The 26,386-nt window shown below is 42.8% G+C and overlaps 1 protein-coding gene across 2 annotated transcripts in view; it reads right to left on the reverse strand.

Moving 5' to 3' along the window:
- Nucleotides 1-26,386, reverse strand: part of GPAT4 (glycerol-3-phosphate acyltransferase 4) — an 845,426-nt gene that overhangs the window by 271,456 nt on the left and 547,584 nt on the right. For both annotated transcript variants that reach the window (XM_044082998.1, XM_044082999.1), the window contains exon 7: nt 21,795-21,888. In XM_044082998.1, coding sequence (XP_043938933.1) covers nt 21,795-21,888 — 94 coding nt within the window. The remainder of the gene's footprint in view (nt 1-21,794; nt 21,889-26,386) is intronic.

Genomic DNA, 26,386 nt, shown 5'->3' on the forward strand with positions numbered 1-26,386 from the left:
ATGTCAGCACAATGAGTTCTGCTATGATATGTTCCTAGACTATGCATATAAGGCTAGTGAGGTTGACAGGTATATAATTACCCAGGGCTATACATGGGTACAGCCCTTATGTAGGGAAATCACAGCAACAGTTATCCTAGGCATCAGGGGACAATCCCGTGGATAGGCTGAGGTTGAATAGTTTAAGTAGAGGCTCAGATAGTGAATACTCAACACTGAGGATGCAACCAGTTATTGTTGCCTTGTCCCATGAAAGTTACCATTTTTAGTCTCTAGCAAAGGTTCCAAAGTGATTATATTACGTTTTTACTATTTTAGTATTTTTATATATTGTTAGTTTGTATGAAGTAAGTTACCTTGCGCTACATGTGATTTCTTGCTCTTTTTTAGTGATTTACTTTGGACGGACTTAACAAGAAACTAAAAATTTTAGTAATAGCTACATATTTAGAATCAGTATGTGCAATATTAGTATGGTTGAGTTCAGTGCATTGGTGAACATTTTTCTTTAATTTCATGACACAGCTGTTTCCTTGGTATCTGCAGTGTCCTTAAGCTCATACTCTGGACAACACTATCTAATAGTGCTCTTAACTTCCTTGCTGTCATGTTTGCACTGTGGGCTTGAGGAAGGGGATTGTCTTTTCATCGTTTTCTTTCTTTTGTCTTATAGTTTAATAAAGAAGTTCCACCAGAGAGGTTTATTCCTTAATTTACTCTCATATTTAGGGATGAAAGGCACTTAACTTTTCTGTATAGCTGTTTAGTTATTGGTAAAAGTCAGATGTGTTTGCTGAGCTAACAGAGTTTTGATGGGGCAAAATATCCAGGACTTCTCTAATAGGTAAAGGTGAAGTAGTGGAAACCATACCCGATGAGGACAGTAAGGGGACTGGGGACTATGAGACTAACTTGCTCTCCATGGTAAATTTTCTGGATGAATGTCTTCACCTTGGAAATTACTGGAAAGTATAATACACTGCCCAGGGGAAGGGAAGAAATGCAGGAAGAGGATGGGTCTGAAACACAACCTTTTACTGTCTTGGTTTTACTAGCCATAGCCACGTCTTTGTGATGGTGTTCAAGACAGACAGATGAAGAGAGAGATGTCAACCCAACTACCTCCACAGTGGCACGTTTTATGCCATCTCCTCTGTATCGCAAAGAAGGTGCAATCAGCTAGCTGAAATTTCATGCCTACATTCAAGAGGGTTTTCCCTCCCTTTCTATATATCCTTATGGTGCTGCTAAACCTGCACATCAAAAATGCAAGGACTTGAGAGAAAAAATAAGTCATAAAGCTCACTACAGTGCTCCTGGGAAGGCTGGTTAAGCAAAGTACAGTTGTGTACACTTACCATAAATGTAGATGTTCGAGTGTATTCACTGTTGCAATCATCACATTTGGGTTATCCCTGCCAGGGTAGCCCTTGGCCGGCCCGCAGAGGCTTAGCATTTCTGCTTTGGTTGCTGTTGCTTCAGGACTGATGTCACGTCGTCAGTAGTACAAAGTAAGGCAGCCAACGCCATTACATCAGTTTTTCTTGCCCTGTCAGGAGACCCCAAGTGGGAGCCAGGTTAAGGTGGAAGAACCCCACCAGTAGAAAGTAAATACCAAACTGCCCCTTGCAAGGAGAGAGAGAGAGAGAGAGGAGGGGGATGTAGGGAGGGAATCCAGGACTGCAACAGTGAACACACTCGAACATCTGCATTTATGGTAAGTGTACACAACTGTACTAGGTTCTTCATGTTTCACTGTTGCAGTCATCACATTTGGGTTGATTCCCAAAGATGAGGAAAAGGGTGGAAACAGTCTAGGAGACTGTAGGCTGGCTAGGATGCCCTGCAAGACTGCAGTGGCAAAGCCTGCCCAGGATTTGGAGAAGATAGGCAGGTGGCAATGCTTGGTGAAAGTGCGAACAGATGTCCAGGTGGCAACCTCCAGGATGTTCCTGGTGGGGTCTCCTCTGAGGAAAGCTGCAAGAGGTGGAGTGAGTCCTGACCCCCTTAGGGGGAGGCTTTCCATGTTGCTTGTAACAGAAATGGATGCAGTGTGCTATCCATTTAGAAAGTGTTTGTTTGGAGATGGCTTTGCCCTCTGCCCCTGCAGCAAAGCTAGCCAGCATTTGATCAGACTTTCTGAATGATTTAGTTCTGTCTAGATAGAATCTGAGCTGTCTGTGCACATCTAGAGAGTGCAGGATCCTTTCCCCCCTTGTTCTGTGGGTTAGGGAAAAAAAGGTGGGCAAATGAATGGATTGGTTGAGAGCCACACTGGACACCACTTTGGGCATGAAGGATAGGTTAGTCCTAAGGGAAACCCTTGTCAGTATAGAAGATGATGAACGGCTCCACAGCCATGAGTGATTGTAGCTCGGAGACCCTTCTGGCTGAAGTGATAGCCAGAAGAAAAGCTGTCCAGGAGAGAAATTTTAACTCTGCTGAAGATACTGTTTCGAAGGGGGGCAGGGAGAGATTTTCAACAACACAAAGTTAAGGTCCCAAGCTGGGGTAGGTGCTCCTCTGGGTGGCCTCAAGTTGCTAGCCCCTCTTAGGAACTGTTTGATCAGAGGGTGTGAGAAAAGGGGCTGCTCAGTGGGGAAATGAGCAGAGATAGCAGAGGCATGAATTTTAATAGAGGAAAAAGAGAGACCACTGTGTAGCAGGTCAGCTAGGTAATCCAGGATGAGAGGGGGAAGGGCTGTGCCGTATCGGCTCCCTGAATCCAGGTGCCAAACCTTTTCCATTTGTCACCATAAGACTTTCTAGTGCTAGGGCATCTGGCCTCACGTATGACATCTAGAACCTGTTTACTGAGGTTGGCAGATTGAACAGTGGTTAGGGAATAAGCAAAGCTGCCAAACTGAGAGTCTGCAATTGGGGATGCATGAATTCTCCTTCCCTCTGGGTCAGGAGGGTTGGGGTCTGAGTGAGATGCCATGGTGGCAGTGGGGACAGGCTGCACAGCAGTGGGTACCAGTGCTGGTGAGGCCAGTCTTTAGCAATAAGAATTTTCCTTGGTTTTTCCTCCCTTATTTGGAGCAGTACCCTGGTAATGAGAGGTACTGGAGGAAAGGCATAGACCGATAGATTGACCCAGGGGAAGGACTGGGCATCCACTTTCCAAGCCATGCAGTGATGCTCCCGGGTGCAGAACTTGCTAAGCTGATGGTTGGTGTGGAAGGCAAAGACGTCGAACTTCGGGGTGCCCCATTTCTGAGTTATTACGGTGAAGGTTCTTTTGTCTAGCTGCCACTCATGTGGGTCCAGAAGATTTCTGCTTAAGTGATCTGCCAGAGAGTTTAGAGAACTTGGCAGGAATTGTGCTAACAGGTGTAGCTGCATGGTAGAGGCTGTGTGCCAAAGGGTCATGGCCAGCCTGCATAGAGGGTAGGAATGAGTCCCTCCCTGCTTGTTGATATACCACATCACAGTGGTGTTGTCTGTTTTGATCAGGAGAACCCATAGGGAGAGAAGGGGCCTGAAAGCTATCAATGCGTGCTGGACAGCTAACATCTCCTTTTGGTTGATGTACAGATGGATTTGCTGTGGGCTTCATTGGCCTTGTATGCACCTGACATCCAGGTGTGCACCCCAGGCATAGTCTGATGCGTCTGTGGTGAGGGTCTTGGCAGCAGGGGGTGGTGAGAAAGGTAGTCCCTTGTTGTGGGAGCATCCTGCTGCCTACCAAAGAAAATCTTTCCTGAGGAAAGGTATCATGGATATAAGAAATTCCAGGTCTTGAGAAGTTTCCTCATATGCAGTCTGGCATATGGAATGAGAAGAATGTAAGATGCCAAGAACCCCAGAGCTTGCAGGATTTTCCTTACAGATAACTGGGGTCTAGTGGCTAGTTGAGAGAAGTAGGCAGTCAGGTAAGTTTGCTTTTCTGGTGTAAGGAATGCCATCTGGGATGCTGTGTCCAGGCTTGCTCCCAGGAATATAATCCTTTGGGTGGGTATCAGTTTGGATTTCTTTTCGTTGATAGTGTACCCTAAGGAGGTCAGTAGGGCCTTTGCAAAGGCCAGGTGCTTGAGCAGCTTTTCCTGACTGTGTGCCTGAATTAGGCAGTCGTCTAAGTATAGGTAAATTTGTATATTCCTTTGTCTGCAAAAGGAAATGGCTGGAGCCAGACATTTTGTGAAAACTCTTGGAACAGTATATAAGCCAAAGGGAAGTGCAGAGATCCTGCCCTGAAATGTAGGTTATTTCCTGCATGATTCCCTTACAGGAATGTGGAGGTAGGCCTCTTTTAGGTCTAGGGTGGCTAGCCAAGCATCCTTGGACAGCATGGGTAGCAGATGCTGGAGGGTGAGCATTTTGAATTTTGGTATCACCAGGAAGGTGTTTAGAATGCATAGATCGAAGATGGGGCAGCAGATGCCCTCTTTTCTGGGTACCAGAAAAAAGTCTGGAGTAGAAACCTTGGCCTTTCTGTTCTGCAGGAACGTGCTCTATTGGCCTCATAGAGAGCAGGGAAAGGACTTGCTTTTCCTCCTCCGCCCACTGGTTTGGATGTAGATCTCAGAACCCTTTTAGATCTTGGAACCCTTTTGTGGTTGGAAAAGTGTGGAAAGAAAATCTGTATCCCTGGGACACTATGTTGAGGACCCAGCGGTCACTGGTAATGGTGGCCCAGGAGCTTGCATGAAAGGAGAGTTTTCCTCCTAGGGGTAAGTGAAGGTAGGCAGAGGGAGGGGGTGGTGGAGGAGAGTCATTGTGAGTTCTTACCATGAGGGGGTGGCTTAGAACTCCCTGTTTTTGAAGTGGAGGAATTCCACTGTTTTGATCTCTGCATTCCCTGTGGCTGCTGTCTGGGGGGGGGGGTTGCTTCCATGGGGTCTGGCTTGAACTGACCTGGTGGGAGCAGGAAAGGACCAGTGCTTGGAGAGGCAATGCCAGCTGGACCTGTAAGAAATCCTTAACTGCCTGCATAGATTTAGCTTTTTCTTCCATCTTTTTTAAGACCTCCTCAGCCTTAGTGCCAAATAAGTTATCTTTGTGAAAGGGTGTATTCAGATTTAACATGGTCTGGCAAGGGTTATTCCTTAAGTCATGCATGCCTTCTAAGGACAGAACCGGTAACTGCTGACCTGAAGAAGAATTTAAGGTATCAAAACCACAGTGTAAGGTGTGCTTAGTTACTTGACTTGCAGAATGCATTAACTCTTGTAACTCTTTAGATTCTGCATACGCAGGAAAGGAAGGCACTTTTTGTTGAAGGAGTTCCATGGCATGTTGCTGAAAGTTTAGCATATGGAACTGACAGTTTAGTGCTCTGATAGCAAGAGTAGCAGAGGTGTATACTTTTTTACCCCATCTGTCTAGTGCTCAGGAATCCCTATCTGAGGGGTGGGATTCTTAGCAGAGGTTGCTTTAATACCTTTAGGCCCTTGAGAAATTACCTCAGGGTCAGCAGTAGGATTTTTGAAAATAAATTTGTGTGAGTCAGGGATTCTAATACCGGTCAGGTTTTCTGGGTGTAGGAGGTAGGGTGTTAGGAGTCAAACGGGATTCCAGGAAAACATCATCCACAACATACAGGACTGGGGGAATGGCCAGGGGTCTGTGCTGTGGAAGATCTAAGAATTCCCGGAGTCTCTTTTTAGACTGAGGGTAGTCTTGACATTCCCATTGGAAATGCTCCCTTAAGGTATGAAGGGTTTCCCCAAAGGAAAAGACCTCAGGTGGACAGGCTGAGGGAATGGAATCTTCTGCATCAGAATCCTCATAAGCAGAAGGGGGTTGCATGTCTTCATATTCAGATGCATCAAGTCATTAGACTCCTGTTCAGACAAAACTACTGGGGGCAGATCTCTTTTTTTTGGAAGGGGTAGCTTGGCTTCCCCTGATAAGCATGATAAGGACTTCCGCCATTTTAAGCATTTGGAACTGAGGCAAGGAAGCAGGTGCCTGAGAGTGGGTCATCAGTTTCTTGGGTGTGGTTCGTACCCCGGGCCTTAGAAACTCGGTCGTTTTTGAAAGAACAGTAGACGTGAAAGAAGCCGTTGGTTTGTGTCGAGAATCAGTAGTGCAACGTACTTCCTCAGAAGCCGGTGCCTGCTCAGCGGTACCGGACCCATCCAAGGGAGAGACAATCGCAGGATCCTTAGTTAAAGAAGAGTTTTGCGGCATACCGGACTCTGAAAGGGTCTCGGTAGTGGCCTGCGAATCCAGATATGCAGGCATCAGGGGCTGCAAAACCACTTCACTGAGGACCAGAGAACTGACGACTAGCTTAACGGAAGAGTCGTCGGTAGGCTTGGACCTGTGCAGTCTGTCTCTGTCTTTATCCTTACATTTTTTCGGACGTTTTTTCAGATCTGCTGTCGGATGGCTTACCGAAGCCCTATCGGAATTAGAAGATTGTAAGCGAAAATATCTAGCTACAATAAGGGCCCGATGACGTACAGTTCTAGCATTGAACAAAGCACAAAAGCGACTGTGGGAGACGTCATGGTTTGGGCCTAAGCAAGTGACGCAATAAGAATGAAAGTATCGGTGTGGTATTTGTTTTCCACAGGCGAGACAATTGTTAACTTTTTCCTGACATCGGCTAGTGCAAGAAAAAAGGATCCCCAATGGGGTACTTAGCTTCAGAAGACTTCAGCTTCAATTTGGAAGACGAAACTCAGATAGCGGCCAACGGCACTCATGGGAACTGCTTCTGCTTCGGGCTCTGAGGCAAGAAAGACTGATGTAATGGCGTCGGCTGTCATACTTTATACTACTGACTACCTGACATCAGACCTGAAGCGACAGCAACCAATGCAGAAATACTAAGCCCTCTGGTATTTGGGACGGCCGAGAGCTACCCTGGTAGGGATAACCCAAATGTGATGACTGCAACAGTTGAACACGAAGAACATCATGACTTGTACCAGCACACAATGCCAAATCTGATGCCTTCATCAGTCCCCTTAGTGCTGTTACAGTAAATATGCATCATGTGGTTTGGCATATTTGAGTTAGCTGAGAACCGGCACAGTAATTTGTCTTGAACAGGCCCATCCGGCAACTCTTCAGCACTGTGCTACAAATTAACTAATAACATCAGACTTGAAATCCACCATTTGTACAATCCACAATGTACAGTTGTGTACACTTACCATAAATGTAGATGTTAGAGTGTATTCACTGTTGCAGTCATTACATTTGGGTAATCTGCTGGCAGGTTGCCCTCAGTCGGCCTGAATTCGAAAGTTTTGGGTCCTGCATCGGTTGCTGTCTCCTCTTCCATGACGTCAAGTAGTCAGGGGTATAAAACAAGCAGCCGACGCCATTTTCTTTAGTTTTTCTTGCCCCAGATGTCAGGTGCCCCCAAAAAGGTAGCAAAAATGTATATATAAAAACTATATATACATGCATCAAACAAACTTTACCTTCATCTGCAAGCAAATACACCACATAGGTTGTAGAAGATAGAGAAGGAAAGATAAACTCCAGAATGAAAGGGGGATGGCGGGCGGGTAATCTGGACTGCAACAATGAATACAGTCGAACATCAACATTTATGGTAAGTGTACACAACTGTACTATGTTCTTCATGTTTCACTGTTGCAGTCATTACATTTGGGTAGAATCCCAAAGCTATGGATGGGAGGCTGGAGCTAAACAGCATTAGGTGCGGCTATAAGGCCCTGCAGAACTGCAGTGGCAGAGCCTGCCCTGGACTTAGAGTAGAGAGGCAAATGAGAATGCTTTGTAAATGTGTGAACAGAACTCCAAGTAGCAGCCTCTAAAATGTCTTTGGTTGGTACTCCTCTGAGAAAGGCTGCTGAAGTAGCTGCAGCTCTGGTGGAATGAGACCTAATGCCCTTGGGCACAGGTTTGCCATGGTTTAAGTAGCAGAAACGAATGCAGTGGCTTATCCACTTCGAAATAGTCTGCTTTGAAATAGCCTTTCCTTCTGATCCTGCATGCAGCATATGTCACTAGTAATTGCTCAGTTTTTCTTAGAGCTTTAGTCCTGCTCAAGTAGAATCTTAGCTGTCTGTGTACGTCCAAGGAATGCAGAATTCTCACACCCTTGTTCTGCGGATTTGGATAAAAGGCTGGCAGATGAACAGTTTGGTTAAGAGTCACACTGGAAACCACCTTAGGCATAAATGAAGGATTTGTCCTCGGAGACACCCTGTCTGGGTAAAATATGACAAAAAGGCTCCATAGCCATGAGGGCCTGTAGCTCTAAGACTCTTCTTGCTGAAGTAATTGCTAGTAGCAGAGCTGTTTTCCATGATAAGAATTTTATATCAGCAGTAGCAGCTGGTTCAAATGGAGGCAGGGTGAGCTTTTCCAACACATAATTGAGGTCCCATGCAGGTATTGGTGATCTTCTAGGAGGCCTTAAATTTCTGGCTCCTCTAAGATACTGCTTTAGTAAAGGATAAGAAAAGATTGGCGACTCTGTATTGTAATGAGCCAAAATGGCAGAGGCATGGATTTTAATTGATGAAACAGATAGGCCTTTGTCGAGCATCTCAATCAAGTATTGTAATATCTGAGGAATATTTGGTTCTGCTGTATCAGTTCCAAGCACAGAATCTCTTCCATTTATCAGCATATGATTTTCTAGTACTAGGCCTTCTGGCTTCCAAAATGACATCCATCTCAGCTTTACTGAGAGGTGTTGTTTGTATAACTACATGATCAGCCATGGTGCCAGGTTCAGTGTCTGGAGTTGATTGTGCAGGATCTGATTGTTTTACTGGGACAGTAATTGAGGTCTTTGAGGTAAGGTCCAAGCTGGATATTGAGACAAGTTCCTTAGGATTGGGTACCCGTATTGGCGGGGCCAGTCCAGGGCAATTAGCATCATCTTTGGTTTTTCCTGTCTGACTTTTAGTAGGACCCTGGGAAGAAGAGGCAGAGGAGGAAAGGCGTAAACTGATAGGTTTTTCCAACTGAAGGATAGGGCGTCCACTTTCCATGCTTGTCTGTGATAAGTCCTTGTGCAGAATCTTTTCAATTGATAATTTTGAGGAGAGGCAGATAGATCTATGTCCGGGCTCCCCCATTTCTTTATCATCATGCTGAAGACTTGTGGATCTAGTTTCCACTCGTGAGGGTCGATAAGGTTTCTGCATAAATCGTCTGTCAGAGTATTTTGTTTTCCTGGCAGGAACTGAGCTTGAAGTATTTAGTAAGTCAAAGCTGTATCCCACAATGCCATGGCTAATCTGCAAAAGGGGTATGAGTGCGTGCCCCCCTGCTTGTTTATATACCACATAACCATGGTGTTGTCCGTCTTTATCAGTAGTTGTCCTGGATGAAGTAAGTCCTTGAAGGCTGTCAGGGCATTTTGAACAGCTAGCATCTCTTTTTGGTTGATATGTAGATGCATTTGTTTTGGGGTCCATATGCCCTGAATGCATCTTCCTGCCATGTGGGCCCCCCAAGCATAATCTAATGCGTCTGTTGTTAAGGTTTGGCTGGCGAGGGGTAAAGTGAAGGCCCGTCCCATGTTTTGGTGACATGCCTTTGCCCACCACAGAAACTCCTGTTGTAGGCAGGGAATGAGAGGAATCATTGTTTCCAGACTGTGACAATGTTGACTCCATAAACTTTTTAGGTACCATTGAAGTTTCCTCATATGCAGTCTTGCATATGGAATCAGTAGGATGCAGGATGCCATGAAGCCCAAAGCCTGCAGAGTTTGTCTTGCAGATAACTGGGTTTTTGTTGCCATCAGTTTGAAGTAGTCAGTTACCTTTGTTTGTCTGGCATGAGGTAAGCCATCTGGGCATTTGTACTCAAGCTTGCACCCAGGAATGTTATCTTTTGAGAGTGTACCAGTTGTGATATCTTTTTGTTTATTGTGTACACTAGGCATGTTAGAAGCCTTTTCACAAATGCCAGGTGTTGAAGAAGAATGTCCTTGTTCTCTGCTTGAATGAGACAGTCGTCCAAGTAAGGATATATGTTTATACTTCTTTGCCTGCAAAAAGCTATTACTGGTGCCAGGCACTTTGTAAAGACCCTGGGTGCAGTAGATAAGCCAAAGGGCAGTGCAGAGAATTGGTAATGCATTAAGCCAGCCTTGAATCTGAGGTATCTTCTGCACAACTGCCGTACTGGGACATGCAGGTATGCCTCTTTTAGGTCTAATGTCACCAGCCAAGCATTCTTTCCCAGCATGGGCAGAAGCTGCTGCAAAGTCATCATTTTGAATTTTGGAATGTCCAGGTATGTGTTCAAAATCGATAAATCCAGTATTGGCCGGCAGGCCTTGTCCTTTCTGGGTACCAAGAACAGTCTTTAGTAAAAACCTTGTCCTTTTTCCTGTTCTGGTACTGGCCGAATGGCCCCCATATCCATGAGGGACATAGCCTGTTTCTGTGCCTCTGCCCATTGATTTTTTGGCAGATCCGGACAACCATTTGCCATTGGCAGAGTATGGAAATGGAATCTGTATCCCTGTGATACTATGTTTAACACCCACTTGCCCTGGGTTATTAACTGCCAATTTTGAGCAAAAAGTGCTAATTTTCCCCCTAAGGGTGCTGCCAAAAGGTAAGTGTATGGTGAAGGCAGAGGGAAGTCATTGGGACTGTTTTCTGTAGGTTTGCGCTTTATCTCCTCCAGCTTTGGAGGTAGAAGCACCCCATTGCTTTGACCTGTAAGAATCTTGTGTCTGGTATCTGGAACCCTTAGGGAATCTGGATTTGCCCCTTTGAGCTCTGTCTGACACAGGAAAGGACCAATTTTTTGTAGGCCAGTGTCTACTGAATCTTGGTGGCTGCACTTGCAAGAAGTCTTTTACAGTTTGCATAGACTTAGCTTTGTCTTCCATTTTCTTTAAAACCTCTTCTGCCTTAATACCAGAGTATCATGCTGTAAAGGTGCATCCAGTAATTTAGCTTTAACATGATCAGGCAAATTTTACTCTTTTAGCCAAGCATGCCTCCTAATCACAGATCCAGTAACTGCGGCCCTGCAGGAGGCCTCTAAGGAATCAAAACCACATTGCAAAGTATGCTTTCCAACCTGTTCAGCTGCATGCAATAAGTCCTGCAATTCTTTATTTTCTGCACATTCAGAAATCAACATCATTTTCTAATTCAGCAATCCCATAATATGTTGTTGATACCTGAGCATATGAAACTGGCAGTTTAAGGCCCCAATTGCCAAGGTTGCAGATGTATACACCTTTTTCCCCATCTATCTAGTGCCCTTGAATCTATGTAAAAGGGGGTAGGATTTTTTTTATTGTTGAGGCCTTAACTCCCTTTGGACCCTGTGAAATAGATTCAGGATCAGCAGCAGGGTTTCTAAATAAATATCTGTGTGAGTCAGGAACCCTGTAATATCTGTCAGGCTTGCTGGGAGCTGGAGGTAAGGAGTCAGGGGACAAGCTTGACTCCGAAAACACATCATCCACAATGTCTAAAACAGGGGGCATGGCTAAAGGCCTGTGCTGAGGGAGAAGGAGGAAATCCCTGAGCCTCTTTTTTGATTCTGAGAAATCTTGACTCTCCCAGTGAAAATGCTCCCTCAAAGTATGCAAGGTTTCTCCAAAAGAATACTTCTCAGGAGGTGATGCAGATGGTATAGACTCCTCTGCATCAGAATCCTTATAGGGAGGTATAGATAATTCCTGATCAGAAGAGGAATCAGAAGAAATAGAAACCTGATCTGAAGATTCATAATCAGTGTCTTGCCTAGGCCTCTTATCAGGAGGGGGATGGGAACCCTTGATCAAGGTAATAAGGTCTTCAGCCATTTTGATCATATTTTTTTAGGCATAGCGGCCTGTGCACGTGGCTCATGTATCAGTTTTTTAGTTTTAGAAGTTGCTTTTGTCTTTGGTTTTGCAGCTGTCATCGGTTTGATATAAAAATGTTGAGACCTGAATACACCCTCAGAAGCCAGTGCCTGCTCAGCGGCACCGGACCCATCCGAGGGAGATACATCTGTCGGTCCAATACTTTGAGTATCTCGCGGCGTGCCGGACACCACATGGGTCTCGGTAAGGGCCTGCGACTCGAAAGTAGCAGGGATCAGGGGCTGCGAAAGCGCCTCACTGAGTACCAGCGAACCGGCAACTGGCTTAGGAGAAGCTTAGTCATCGGTTTTGGACCTCAACTGCCTGTCTCTGTCCTTTTCTTTGCGTTTTTTATGTACTCCGGTAGTCGGACAGCTATCCAGCGACATTTCTGGGTAGTTAAATCTGTTTCCAAAATACTTTGAGTCAAAAATATACAGACGCTTAATAGTGCGTTGGTTAAATCTAGCACAAAACCGACAGCCAGGCACGTTGTGATCAGGGCCTAGGCAAGGAATACAGTATAAATGGAAATCCTTATGAGGTATTTGCTTCCCACAAGTAATACAATTATTAACTTTTTCTGACATCGGTATGGAGCAAGAAAAAAGTTTCCCCAACGGGGTACTTAGCTTTAGTGAAGACTTCGGTTCTGAAACTCAAACCCGAATATTTCAGGAGTCGGCCGACTGGCACTTGCGAAATGTTTCTGCTTCGGGCACCGCGTGGCAAGAAAGACTAAAGAAAATGGCGTTGGCTGCTTGTTTTATACCCCTGATGACCTGACATCATGGAAGAGGAGACAGCAACCGATGCAAGACCCAAGACTTTGGAATTCAGGCCGACTGAGGGCCACCTGCCAGCAGATTACCCAAATGTAATGACTGCAACAGTGAAACACGAAGAACATCAAAGGTAGTAGACACAAACTCATTTCCTAGCCTATCCAGTGTTCTTAATTCTTTACCTGACAGATGGACATATCTGGGCTCTCAGACACTGAAGTCTTTCCAAGGGCCACTGCCAAGATAAGATGCCAGGATTGCAAGTCTAAGATCAAAAACCCTGTCTCTGGGGGACTGGAAGGCGCAGCCACCATTTTTTGTGGAATGGAGCCACGGTGTCCGTGTTTTCACAAGCATCTTTCAAGATGCCCACCAAGGAAGGTACTATTCAGGGAGATTATTCAGCAGACCTGCAGCCTCCAATGCCATCACTGGACCATCTCACAGTGCTGCATGTATGCCAAGTACTCCCCAAATATGGGATCAACTGGGGGTGCAAGAAGGCACCCTCCTCTTCCTCATCAATATCCATCTCGGACATCTGAGACTCCAGTAGGAAGTCTAGATGTTTTGTTTTAAACTGGAACTTTCAAGATCTCTTTGGAGGAGGGGATTTAGAAAAAGGTTGATGATGATGATGATGAAGACGAAGACCATCTTTGTTGAAGATGTCTATGCAGAATGCTCCATAGGGACTGTGGTCTTTCTGCCTTATACAGAGTGATGATTTAGACAGCTAAGGACTCAGAAGCAGGCTGTTCTGACATCACAGGTGGTGGTACTAAGTGTGGACTATCCAGCAGTGATGCAAACAATTGCAAAGATGCTGCCTGGGTTAATGCTGAACACAACACTGAGAAATACACAGACAAAGACTCAGTAGCGCTGAGCACACCAAGGCAAGGCAGGTCAGGACCTACACTGCTACTGGCAATCAAAACCCACATCCTGGCATCTGTACCAAGAGAGCAATAGCCACAGACAGTATAGCTGCTGACAGCATCAATGTCAAAGAATCCCCTGATGTAGGGAGCACTGCTTTCATGTCAAACAACAAGATAAACATAGTGGACTACAGCACCTATATTAAACTCAGATATAGGCTGACACTGTTAGGGATGAAGCCAGCATCCCTGGAATTACAACTGACTTGAAAACTGTACACTGCGGTACATGCTGCATACTTTGATTTGGCCGAAGCTTTTGACATAATTCCCATTCAGGGATAGTAGAAAAGGAAGCTAAACAAACTGGGAATAAACCCCCTATATCACTTTCTGGACTGCCAACAGGTTTACAGATAGGACAAAGGAAATCAAAATAGGGGAACTTACCTCCATAAATAAGACGTACCAGTGGGGTCCCCCAGTATTCTGTGCTGGGACCGCTCCTGTCTGGCATCTACTTTTCTATAGTAAAATCCAATACCAAAGGGCTCGGGCCGACAAAATTTGCAGATGACTGCAAGCTAGGAGCAGTAACTGAATCCCCAAATAACTTGGCCATCCTGCAGGAAATGGTTGCCGTAAATAAATAACTGGCGTCAAAATCACAGACTGAAATTAAATGCCAAAAAAATGCATTACTGTATCCTTTGTGAAGTTATCTACTCCTGAAAACTACTACATTGATAATATGCCCCTAAGAGTTGACCCAGTTGTTTGTGATTAAGGAACGTATGTGAACAATAAACTAACTTTCAAACAACATGTTTCCACTGTTGTATTAAAGTCATTCTACACTGCACAGCTTATAAATAAAGGGATTATATCTCAATCTGGGGATGTCACTAATCCCCTTTGCTCAGCCCTCATTAAGCCAATCATTGAGTAGAGTGCCCTCCTTGGCATGCATCTGTTCAGACACATGCAACAACTGGAACACCAAGATAGCTTACTAAAAAGATACAAGGCCTGAAAAATATGTCCTATGTGGACTGATTCAAAACTCTGTCACCATACTTAGTATCCTACAGATTGTTAAGAGGTCACCTGTGTCTGGCATACAAGACATCCTACGACCCAGTACTGATGGACTTATAACATATCAGTAAGTCAAATGGCATCACAAATACTCAGTCCAGGGATCTAAACCAGGTGTATATCGCAGAGTAAAAAACTGTCCCAGCTGAAGATGGTATCAAATAACAACCAAAAACAATAAAGGTCCTGTATTTGGTAGGGTTTTTTTTTGAGTTTATATTCAAGAGCAACTTGGATCCATGGATGGGAAACAGAAAATTTACCCTAGGACTGCGTCCTGTACTACTAATGGGCAGATTCAGTTCCTAAATGCTTTATCCTCTGCATGGGTCCCCTTCAAATTGAATAAGGTATAATCCCAGTTATTCTAAGAATATGATGTAATTATTGATCATAGAACTGGGTAAAGACAATCTAACACCAAACAGGATAGGTTATAATTCAAGCACCAAAAAGGGAACTGGCTAATCTTAAAATGGCCCACAAGGGCAGCTAGCCTAGCACTTACCTATGAACTGTTTTACTGGTAAGGGAAGAGATGGAAACCCAGTGTGGGGAAAGACGGACAGTAATGAACGACTGCCAGACTGGATGGAACAGGGGAAGAGACAACACAGCAGTTCATTTGAATCCTCAACATGGCCTCTTCCAACCTATCAAGGACAAAAAGAATGGGGCCATTCTGAGTATAACTGGTTTTAATTTCAGAGAAGCGGGGAAAGCACCCCTGTCCAGCTGAACCATCACTAGCAGAGTCAGTTTAATATTTAACAGAAGACCAATAGAAACCATAACTGAATCGTTTGAGAAGAAATTTGTATTTTTGAGCTGAAGCAGGACACAAGGATAAGAAAGCATGTCCAACATGAAGGAGATGACTATTTAGATAGAAGAAGGCAAACTCAAGTGCTCACCTGACTCTTTGGAAAAGGAGGAGTGCTCAGTCAAAAAACTACTGCCGTTTCTGATCTGTTAAAGTGATGACAAATGGAATACATACATTATAGCTACTCTCTACACAATAACAACACCTACTGTATCTGTATGTAGGAGATGCTTCCTCCCACAGACACACTTGTGGATCAACAATTTCTTTGCAGCTGTTACAGAAATACATAGGCTCAAGGAGAAGGTTTAAACATTATGAATAATTAGAAATACAATTTCTAAGAATACAACTGAGGAAGGTATAAGTTGAAAGACAAAAGAGAAAAAATACTTGGGTGAAAAGAACTGCAGCCCAGGCTCTTTTTAATCATCTAAATCAAGCTTAGTAAAGAAGCTCGGGAAAGAGTTGGCACTGATGAGAGTTAGGGAACGAGGGAAGAGCGCTCAGAAGCTCTGGAAAGTTTTATCTACTGAATGATCCTAATGCATGCAGCATTAGTCCTACTGTTACAGAGGAAGGAATGTCTCATCAGATCTAACAGCTTCTTATGTTCTTCAACTTTTTTGTAGATTCTTGCTTTCATGGCTGTGATTAAAAATAGAACAGCAAAGGAAGTTTTGCAAAAGAAAACATGAACTTAAATGACAATCTTCAGAGAGAATTTGATAGCTACAAAAGCATTTAATGTTTTTTCTGGCAATCTGAGTAATGCAAAATTGCAACTTTTTTTTTTTGTTTTTGAAAAGTAAATATTAAATATAATTAGCACTACTAAGAAATAGTGGCTACAACTGATAAATAAAATGGCAAAAGTTAAATGAAGCAACCACTTAGTTCAGGCTACCTAGAAGAACCAAAAAGCATGTGTACCCTCCATCGAAGCCAGGCTGCCTTCCTAATGACAATGGTGAGAGAAAGTGACCAAGTCCCATTACGGATGTTAGACTAAAAAGACCTGACCATTCAACTGACACCCTTTATGCGTAATTCCAACTTACATATGTATATACTTTCCTGCAACAATGACCCTAATGACGTAAATCAACTCACAGAGTGAATGCACCTGTTTTACCTAATTATCAGGAGTCCTCTGCAATAATATAACATCTGAAAATAATTAAAAGTCAGAAAATAAAACTTCCTGAAAGACTAATGTTGGACAAAGAAAGATTGGAAGGTTGAATCTTGTAATAATAAATTGCCAAAAGAAGCCTAAATCCTAGTGTCAGTCCAAACAATAATGGATGGTGAATGTATTAGCCAATGACCAAACCAAGTGCAATCACAAATTTCCAAACAAAATACATTTCTGAAAACAGATGGTTGGCCTTTGATAGGCAGCATTTTCCACTGGGTGGTTAGCCTCCTGGTGGCAATATATAATACATTCAGCACTCTAAGGTTAGTTGCACTCTCTCCCCATTATTTCTGGAAAGCTCAGCCGGCATTGTATCCACAGCACAAAGGGATCTTCCTCCCCCTGAATTCTGCCCTCCGCAAGAATGTTAGTAGATGAATGGACTGGTCTGTGGGCAATTATGTCGTCACTTTCCAGAGGGATGCATTTCTACTCCCTGTATGCCACTTCCTGTCATTCTGACAGGTTAAGTGACTATGAAGCGTATACTATAGATCCACCCCTTTGCTTCTACTGGCAAACGCTAGTGAGTTAGAGGAAGCCATTCTGGAAGCAACAGACTCTAAAGAGGTAAGAGACACAGAGGTCTTGGATCTGCACTCCCAATTCCTTAAGCTTCTGCCATTCTATGCTGTGTCTAGTGTTCCAGGACTTAAGATCTCAACATGTCTTTGAAAGGTACCACCAGCTAGGCAGTGGCTGGTTTACTGATCTTTTTCAGGCATGATCCAGACTCAGAACAACTAATCAGAACATGATATATTAAACACATATAATACAGTTTGGTCAATTTCTCATTTACAAATTCCATCTCTTCAAGATGGAAAGATGCAAGGAATGCCTTGAGCTTTGATTAACGATTAAGATCAGCAAATGGCGCACCTAACTACTTGCAAAGACTAGAATAACTATAAGGATCCAAATCATTTTCTATCCCTTTTTTCAGTAAAAGCCAGTGATAGCCAGACTATTATTTTCCTAACCATATCCTAAATGTGAACATGTATCTTCAATTCTTATACTTCCTCACTGCTATCTAATTCTCTTCCCTGACTTCCTCTCTAAATATATCATAAAGCCAGTTTTTCCCTCACTGTATACTGCAATTCCTATTTGTATTAGGCTAACTTATCTTTAATTTCTCTACAAACTGTCTAAAATTTCTCTGAAATTTAAATGATTGTCATATACCTTGTATCAATTTTTAACTAATGTTTTTACATTAAGTCTAAGTTGTTATAATTATTTAAACTGCAGATGCTTTTGTTTTATTTAAAAAAAATAAAATTATTGTTATTACTTTAAAATTATTACTGATTTGGTTTTATATTGTGGAATTTCTCCTTCCTACTGACCGTTTCTGAAGTCTGCTGCTTTCTGGTCCTGGTCTTATCAGCTCCATTCACCCTCTGTGCTCGGGCTCACTCTGCTCCCTTACCCTACCCCCAATTCCCACACACCATAAGATATACTACACTTATACTCTAGCCAGACCAATCACCTACCTCCAACTCCCCACCCTGACTTAACCTCCAGTTAACTCTCACCTCCCACTAACATCTCTTCTTATTCATAACCTTCAATCTAATCTTCTCTCTTCTCAACTTAGTACCTGTCCCTACTAAAACTACGTCCTACCTCTATCACTTCACTCCGCCTTAACTACTTACAAACTCTAAACACCCCTTTTTCTCTTACCACCTTTTCTCACTGCCTAGCTGAACAAAATGCCAACTCCCCTTAAGCTACAGCACCTCAACTCCATATGATATCCTGTCTAGTCTCTTCACTTTTTTTAGCTCTACTTTCACTTGGCTGCATTCCTAACCCCTCTCCCCCTTTCTCTTTCCCCGTCCTCAAATACTTCTCTAGCCACAGAATGTTATGCATCTACACTTCCACTGCTCCTCTTCTACTTTCACACTTGGCATCCTTTCACAACACTTTTACCCATGTATATCACTTCTACCCTAACTGACCAACCTTCTTACTGACTCTACACTCCTTTGAAATTAACTCCTCTATATTCAATTGCACTAACCCACTCACTCTCAAAATCAAGCTAGTCCTTCACCCTTCTCGCCTCATAAAAAGCAAACCCAAGTACCTAACCCTATGCTCTATTATTCCTACTCTAACACAAATCTCAAACACTATTCCTATCTGCAGACATTCACCCTAACCCAGACCCCCTTAGTAGTAACTCTCCTGACACTCTCCCTCCATCCACCAACTCCCCCTTCAAACTCTTAACACTATACCCCCTGAACATACGCAGCCATTCTCAATAAAGATACTGAATTTCACTGTTGGATTGTTCAACACTCATCTGACATAGCAGCTCTAACCAAAGCATGGCTTAAACCCCAAAATATTGGCAAGGAAATCACTTCACCTGGTTGCATCTTCTTCTATCTTGTTAGGAATCATAAAAAAGGTGGAGGACTGGCTATACTTTATATAAACCCACTTAACTTTTCCCCAGTTGGCATCTCCCTTCCCAACTTTCATCCAGCTGTGTCAACTGCAAACTTAACGCCCACCCTGGAAGCCCTAGTTCCTCAACCCTTATCCCAACACCCTCCCTGGAAACTGCCTCCATTCTTAACTCACACTTCACTGACTCTATCACTAAATTAACCCAAAATATCAACACCACTAACCTCCCCATCCCCCGAACTCTATCTACTACCTTCTCACTCAAGCCCATCCCCATTTACTACATAAAATCTCTTCTCAACAAACTAAAGCCTTGCTCTCCCTAATCTGACAACCTACCCCCACTCCTAAAAACTGCTGCTAGCTCTTTAGCTTACCCTGTCTCCATCCTAATTAACATCATCTATCTGGCAACAATTTTATACTACTCTCATCCACAAGGGTGGGCACTCCACTGAATTATCTAACTTCAATCCTATAGCTATTTTATCCCCCCCTCAAAGGTACTAACAAATGTATCCATATTCAGCTGCTGAATTACTTCCTGCAGGAAAATCTACTCACACCTGCACAACACGACTTCTGCCCCAACCACATCACTACCACTGCTCTAAATTACCTTCTCCCAAACAACTGCATAAGCCTGAGACAACAACAAACTTGTCTCCTGTCTATTCCTAGACCTCTCCAAACCCTTTGACACTGTCTCCCACTCCCTACTCCTTAAAACTGGCTGGTTTTAACATTGCTAAGCTGACCCTGACATGGTTTTCTAGCTACCTCTCCAAAAGGCAGTAATCTGTCAAGGGGCTCTATTCCTTCTCCTTTTTTCTTCCAGTCTACACTGGTATGCCCCCCAAGGATCTGTCCTTGGACCACTATTAACAGTCCTCATACCTCTTGCTCCCACTCCACTCTCATACAATATGCTGATGACTCCACTATCATCTCTACCTCTGACAATATCTCTGACCTCCATTTACTTACCCTAAACTCATTTTACTCTGTTGAAAATTGGCTTACTAATAATCAACTTATACTCAACCCTAAAAAAAAACTAAACATCTTCTATTTTCATCAAAGTCCCTTTCCCATCATAAAAAATAATTTACCATCACATCACTTAACATCAAAAAAGTTGAAACAAACTCTAAGCTACTGGGTGTACTCATAGACCAACTTAAATTTGATTTGCATATTTTAAATTGTATAAAGACAATACATCGAAAACTAGGAATGCTTTACAGAAATATAAAATACCTTACAAATGACTCAAGACTCTCTTGCCTATGCCTTATTCCCACCCTCCCCTATGCCTCCCCAATCTTGACCAACCTATAATCCTTAAGGCCAAACTTGAACTAACCTACAACAAAACTGCCAGGTTTGCCACTAACCAACCATACAACTTTCACCACTGCCTTTCTCCATTAACAATATAGTGGATAGAACTCCCCCATCTACTCATATTCCCCCAACTGTCCCTTATTCACTCCACTTTTAACAATCCCTCCTCCTGACCCATCTCTTCCCTTGAATCCCTTTACTCCACCTACCACTGTCTTTGTAGTTTTGATCAGTCTTTCTTATCTAAATATCATATAAGCCTAAAACATCAATAGGACAACATTTGTATAGCTACTCAATTGCACTAGCCTGGAACAAACTACCATTGAACGTTAGAAATCTGCCTCATACCCATAGTTTCAAAAAACTATTAAAGGAAAACCTACAAAAATTCCTGGATCTGTTCATGTCAAAAGCCCAGCTTAGCACCTTACTTCCACTAACTGCTTGTGTCTACTTATTTCCTCTTCCTCTTTTATTCATCTTAACTGCTCTTCTTTCTCTCTTTTCCTCTGGCTACCTTTTCATTCTTCTCTACATCTTTTTCCCCTACCTTCTATGTCTACCTTGTAAACCCCTTCTTCTGTCTTTTGCGTCTTCTACCCCACCTACTTAGATCCACCTTACATCAAAATGCATAGCTCTAATGACTTTTGTTTTATCTTCAATCAAACTTCATAAGATGTATTCTACGCATTTAAAAAATATTCTGTTAATTGTTACTCTTTGTTTGCAACCGTCTTTTTAACTTTATTTGTAATTGTTTCTATATGTGGCTTTTCCCCTGGGACTCTGCTGAAAATGGGCTATCGCTCAGCTGGACATACCCGGTTAACAAATGTCAAAATAAATAAACAAAATAAAAATAAATAAAAATTGTTCTTAAAATGTTTTATAATAATTTGGAGCTTTTCTTTCCGGGCCTCTGCTGAAAATGGGCTTCTACCCAGTTGGACTTTCCCAGTAACCAAATGCCAATAAATAAATAAACTTTACAGCAACAACAATAATAGAAATTCAGAGACTGGAATTAAAGGTCTGTACATTTATTTTAGCATTGCATTTTTCTGCAACAACCACATGGTGAATTCTGGATAATGTGAGCAACTGCAAAGTATCGATGACCATCAGTGACAAACAAGATGAACCAAAGGGCTAAAAAGGTGCAGCTTCGGAAACACGTAGGTATACAGCAACATAAAAACATGATGCCATTAGCAGGATCTACCTTTCAACCCTCTGTGTACTAATGCTATAGAAATTCATACTCTATTGCTGCTTGTTCATTATCTTACAAGGCTGAACACAATGAATCAAATTACAGCCTTCTCAAAACAGTGACACACAAAAAAGTAAAGCTTCTCCTCAAACTACTGTTAACCTAAAGAATAACAGATTTGTAGCTATAAGCTGCAAGTTCCTTTCTCCCAAATAATCACAGAAGACTTACCATAGCATAATAACCATCGCTGGCCAATATGATAACATCAATGGGAGATGTGTGATTTGCCACGCAGATTCCTCCATTTTTTGGCTTGTTTTCACTGTGAGAGAAATAAATATGCCAGTGACTGCTTTGCAAAGACTCAATATTGGTTTCCTACATATGTGTTATACACTAAAATGTTCTTGCAAAAGTGTAAAGAAATGGCTGAAGTAACACAGCCTTTTAGAAAGTAGAATTTTTTTTTTCCTTACAGTTTCAGGTCTTGCCTTCCCAAACTTTCTTACCAGATTTTGCCAGAGTATCATTTACAGTTTTGCAAAGCTCAACAAACTGGTGAAATTGCTTTCAGAGACTATAAGGTTTCTTTTAATGGGCATGATTCTGTAGTTGGTCAAGATATGGTACAAGATCTTTTACATACAATACAATGTATGATATGATATGGTGTGATGTGATGGAGTTGTCCTGGTTAATTAGTTCAGAGCTGGTAGTATTTTGGATAAAGACAGACACACCACCATCAGTTATTTGGTATCTACACTTGCAAGCCTAAACAATTGTTAGGAAGTAAGGAAGAGTATAGTCGCAGTTTTGGAATCATGTTTTCAGTGAAAACAGAAATATCTTAAGCTTTCCAGAGTAAGGAAGGCTTCCAGGAAGGGTATTTTCTTACTTAAGATCCTAGCAATGAGTAGGACTTTGCTGACAACTGCCATATCAGAATTTGTGTTTACCAAGTTGGCAGCTTCAGTAGACTGACATTGGCTAAAAAAGGCACTGCAGTGGTAAAGAAAGTCTTAGTATGTGAAAGCCCTGATGAAACAGGTGCAAGCAGTCCTTCGTAAAACAGACAGGACTGTTTTCCATCTCCCTCCTGGCTTACACTCATTTCAGTCCCCTCACAGTGACACCAATAACTAAGTCAATTATTAAAGTCAATCATCATTCACTTATATAGACGAAGGCAGACAGTAATGCCTATACTAACACACCCCCACATAACCTCTATAAACTTCCTAACTTACCCCTCCTAATAAATACCCATGACACACAGGGACACAACTGGGATGAATTGCATGGCTAGACTTATAAAGGCCCTGGCAGTCATTAGCCAAGTATACCTATGAACCATTCTTGGTAATTGTAGGATACAGCTCAAGTCTGGTTTCTTCCCATTCTTGGAGACATCCCTGTTTACCTAGTCTAAGGTGGTACATCGCAAGTCATTCACGCCCACATAAACAATGACCATGTCTTATTCACGTGAATAGCAGGCATGGCTGCTGCAGCACAAGAAATCAAGAGCTGTTCGATAAAGTACCAGTAAATCAGTGTATGCGCAGATGACAGGGACATGTTAGTGCAGTACCAAATTACTAATGTACGAATGAACACAAAGCATGGATACCACACCACAATAAACCAGAGACTGTACATACAGCTGTCTCCAAGGCTTCATGTAGTGTTTTTTAACACAAAAGGCAAATGTCATAAGATTATAAGAGATGGATAATACAGTAAGCAAAATGTTACAAGAGACGGGTACACTAGACATAGGTGACACAAATGTGAAAAGCCACAGTAATAAATACAGGGCAGAACAGTACAAATAAATCATCTGTGTGTGATACTATTCCCGCAAGACTACAATACAGCAGGACAGTAAACAATTACTCACAGTTTTGAGAAATACACAGCAGAAAGTGACAGCGAGCAATGCTAAATCGAATGTCACTGCCACACATAACCATGCACAACCAAGGTGCAGGTGAGTATTATTAGAGTGTACTAATCTTGGGAATAGGGGTTGCAGAGTAACAGGACAGTTACCAAGACAAGTACTTGCTACTATCATATGCAGTCTAGTACTGTGCTGTATTTTCTGCAACCCACCCTGCTGCATGAAGTACATCACTTCGCAAAAATTGTGGGGCTGTTTTTCTACACAAATCCATCAGCAGACCTCATGGTTGTTGGTCAGCAGTATCCACAAAAAATAGTTTTGAAGCAACCACAAGAGTACACAAGTCAAATACATTTAACACAATTACATAAAGTACAGTTGTGTACACTTACCATAAATGTAAATGTTAGAGTGTATTCACTGTTGCAGTCATTACATCTGGGTTATCTGCTTGCAGGTAGCCCTCAGTCAGCCTGATTATCAAAGTCTTGGATCCTGCGTCGGTTGCTGCCTCATCTTCCATGACGTCAGGTAGTCAGGGGTATAAAGGATGCAGCTGATGATATTGCATCAGTTTTTCTTGCCCCTAGGTCTTGAGAATGTTGACACAATAGGCTTTTTAGATACCACTGTAATTTCCTCATATGCAGTCTTGCATATGGAATTAGTAGAATGCAAGAGGCCATGAACCCCAGGGCTTGCAGTATTTTCCTTGCAGATAGCTGGGTCTTTGTGGCCAGGAGTTTGAAGTAGGCTATCAAATGCACTTGTTTCTCTGGCATGAGGTAGGCCATCTGGGAAGTTTTATTCAAGCTTGCTCTCAGGAATACAATTTGTTGGCAGGGTACTAAATGTGATTTCTTTTCATTTATGGTGTACCTCAGACAAGTTAGTAATTTCTTTATAAATGCCAGATGATTTAATAGTATGTCCTGGCTTTCTGCCTGAATTAGACAATCGTTCATGTATGGGTATATTTGAATCTTTCTTTGCCTGCAAAACGCAATGACTGGAGCTAGGCACTTTGTGAACACCCTGGGTGCAGTAGATAAGCCAAAAGGCAGTGCAGAGAACTGATAGTGCATATAGCCTGCTCTGAAGCGTAGGTATCTTCTGCAAGATTCCCTTATTGGGATGTGCATTTAGGCTTCCTTTAAATCCAGTGTTGCCAACCACGCATTTTTGCCTAGCATGGGAAGTAGCTGATGAAGAGTTAACATTTTGAATTTTGGGATTACCCAAAAAGTGTTTAGGATAGACAGGTCCAGGACAGGACACCAGGAATCGTCTTTTCTGGGTACCAGGAAAAGTCTTGAGTAAAAACCTTGTCCCCATTCCTCTTCTGGGACAGGGTGAATAGCCCTGATGCTTAGAAGAGAGAGAACCTGCTTTTGAGCCTCTGCCCATTGATTTGGGGGTAGGTCTTGCCAACCGTTTGGGTTTGGTAAGGAGTGGAGGTGGAATCTGTATCCTTGGGAAACTATATTTAAAATCCATTTGTCTTGGGTAATGAATTCCCAGTTTTTTGCGTGCAGGGCGATCTTTCCCCCTAAAGGAACAATCAGTTGAGCAGGGCTTGGAAGGTTTAAAGTTAAGTCATTGTGGCAGTTTACCATAGGGGAGTGTCTTACTACTCCAAGCTTTGGAAGTGGGAGCCCCCCCACTGCTTACGCCTGTGAGTACCTTGAGACTGAAGCCTGGATGGTCTGCTGGTTCTGGGTTTGGACTGAGAAGGCCTGGAAGAGGCAGGAAAGGACCATTGCTTAGAAAGCCAGTGCCTACTAAATCTGGGAGGCTGTAGTTGCTGGGAATCTTTAACAGTTTGCATAAATTTGGCTTTTTCCTCCATCCTTTTAAGTACTACTTCTGCTTTGTTGCCAAACAGGCAGTCTTGGTTTAAGGGAGCATCCAGTAATTTAGCTTTAACATGATCTGGCAAAGACTGCTCCTTAAGCCAAGCATGCCTTCTAAGTACAGACCCAGTGACAGCAGTCCTGCAAGATGCCTCTAATGAATCAAAACCACATTGCAAAGTATGTTTTCCAACTTGTTCAGCAGACTGCATTAAATCCTGTAATGCTTTATTTTCAGCACAGTCAGGAATCATCATCATTTTCTGTTTAAACAATCCAATAATATGCTGCTGATACATTAAACATATGAAAGTGGCAGTTTAAGGCCCTAATGGCCAAAGTTGCAGAAGTGTATACCTTCTTACCCCATCTGTCCAGGGCCCTGGAATGTCTATCAGAGGAGGGGTAGGGTTTTTGGCAGTAGTAGCCTTAATGCCTTTGGGTCCCTGTGAAATGGTCTCAGGATCCGCAGTAGGAATCTTAAAGAGGAACTTGTGAGAGTCAGGTACTGTGTAATGCCGGTCAGGTTTTCTGGGAGCCAGAGGTAAAGTGTCAGGGGCCAGGCTAGATTCCAAGAAGGTATCATCTACAATGTCTAGTACAGGAGGGATAGCTAAAGGCCTGTGTTGAGGTCGGAGTAAGAATTCCCTAAGCCCCTTTTTGGAGTCAGAGTAATCCTGGCTTTACCAGCAAAAATGCTCCCTAAGAGTATGCAAAGTTTCACCAAAAGAGAAATCCTCTGGAGGGGAAGCAGAGGGAATGGAGTCCTCTGCATCAGATTCCTCACAGGTAGTTAAGGGCAACTTCTGGTCATCAGAGAAAACAGAAATTTCAGAATCCTGATCAGAAGGATCAGCAGGAAAATCAGTTCAAGGTGCAGGAAAATCAGTTCAAGGTCTCTTAGAGGGAGAAGGATGGCTTCCCCTGATTAGAATAATACGGTCTTCAGCCATTCTTATCATTTGTTTTTTTTTAGGCATAGGGGCCTGACCATGCGGTCTGGGCATCTGTTTTCTACGCGTGGGTTGAGTTTTAAGCCTTGTAGAAGAAGATGGCAT

The sequence above is a fragment of the Protopterus annectens genome, chromosome 9.part0, assembly GCF_019279795.1.
Source record: "Protopterus annectens isolate FY-2018-M chromosome 9.part0, PAN1.0, whole genome shotgun sequence".
Lineage (NCBI taxonomy): Eukaryota > Metazoa > Chordata > Ceratodontiformes > Protopteridae > Protopterus > Protopterus annectens.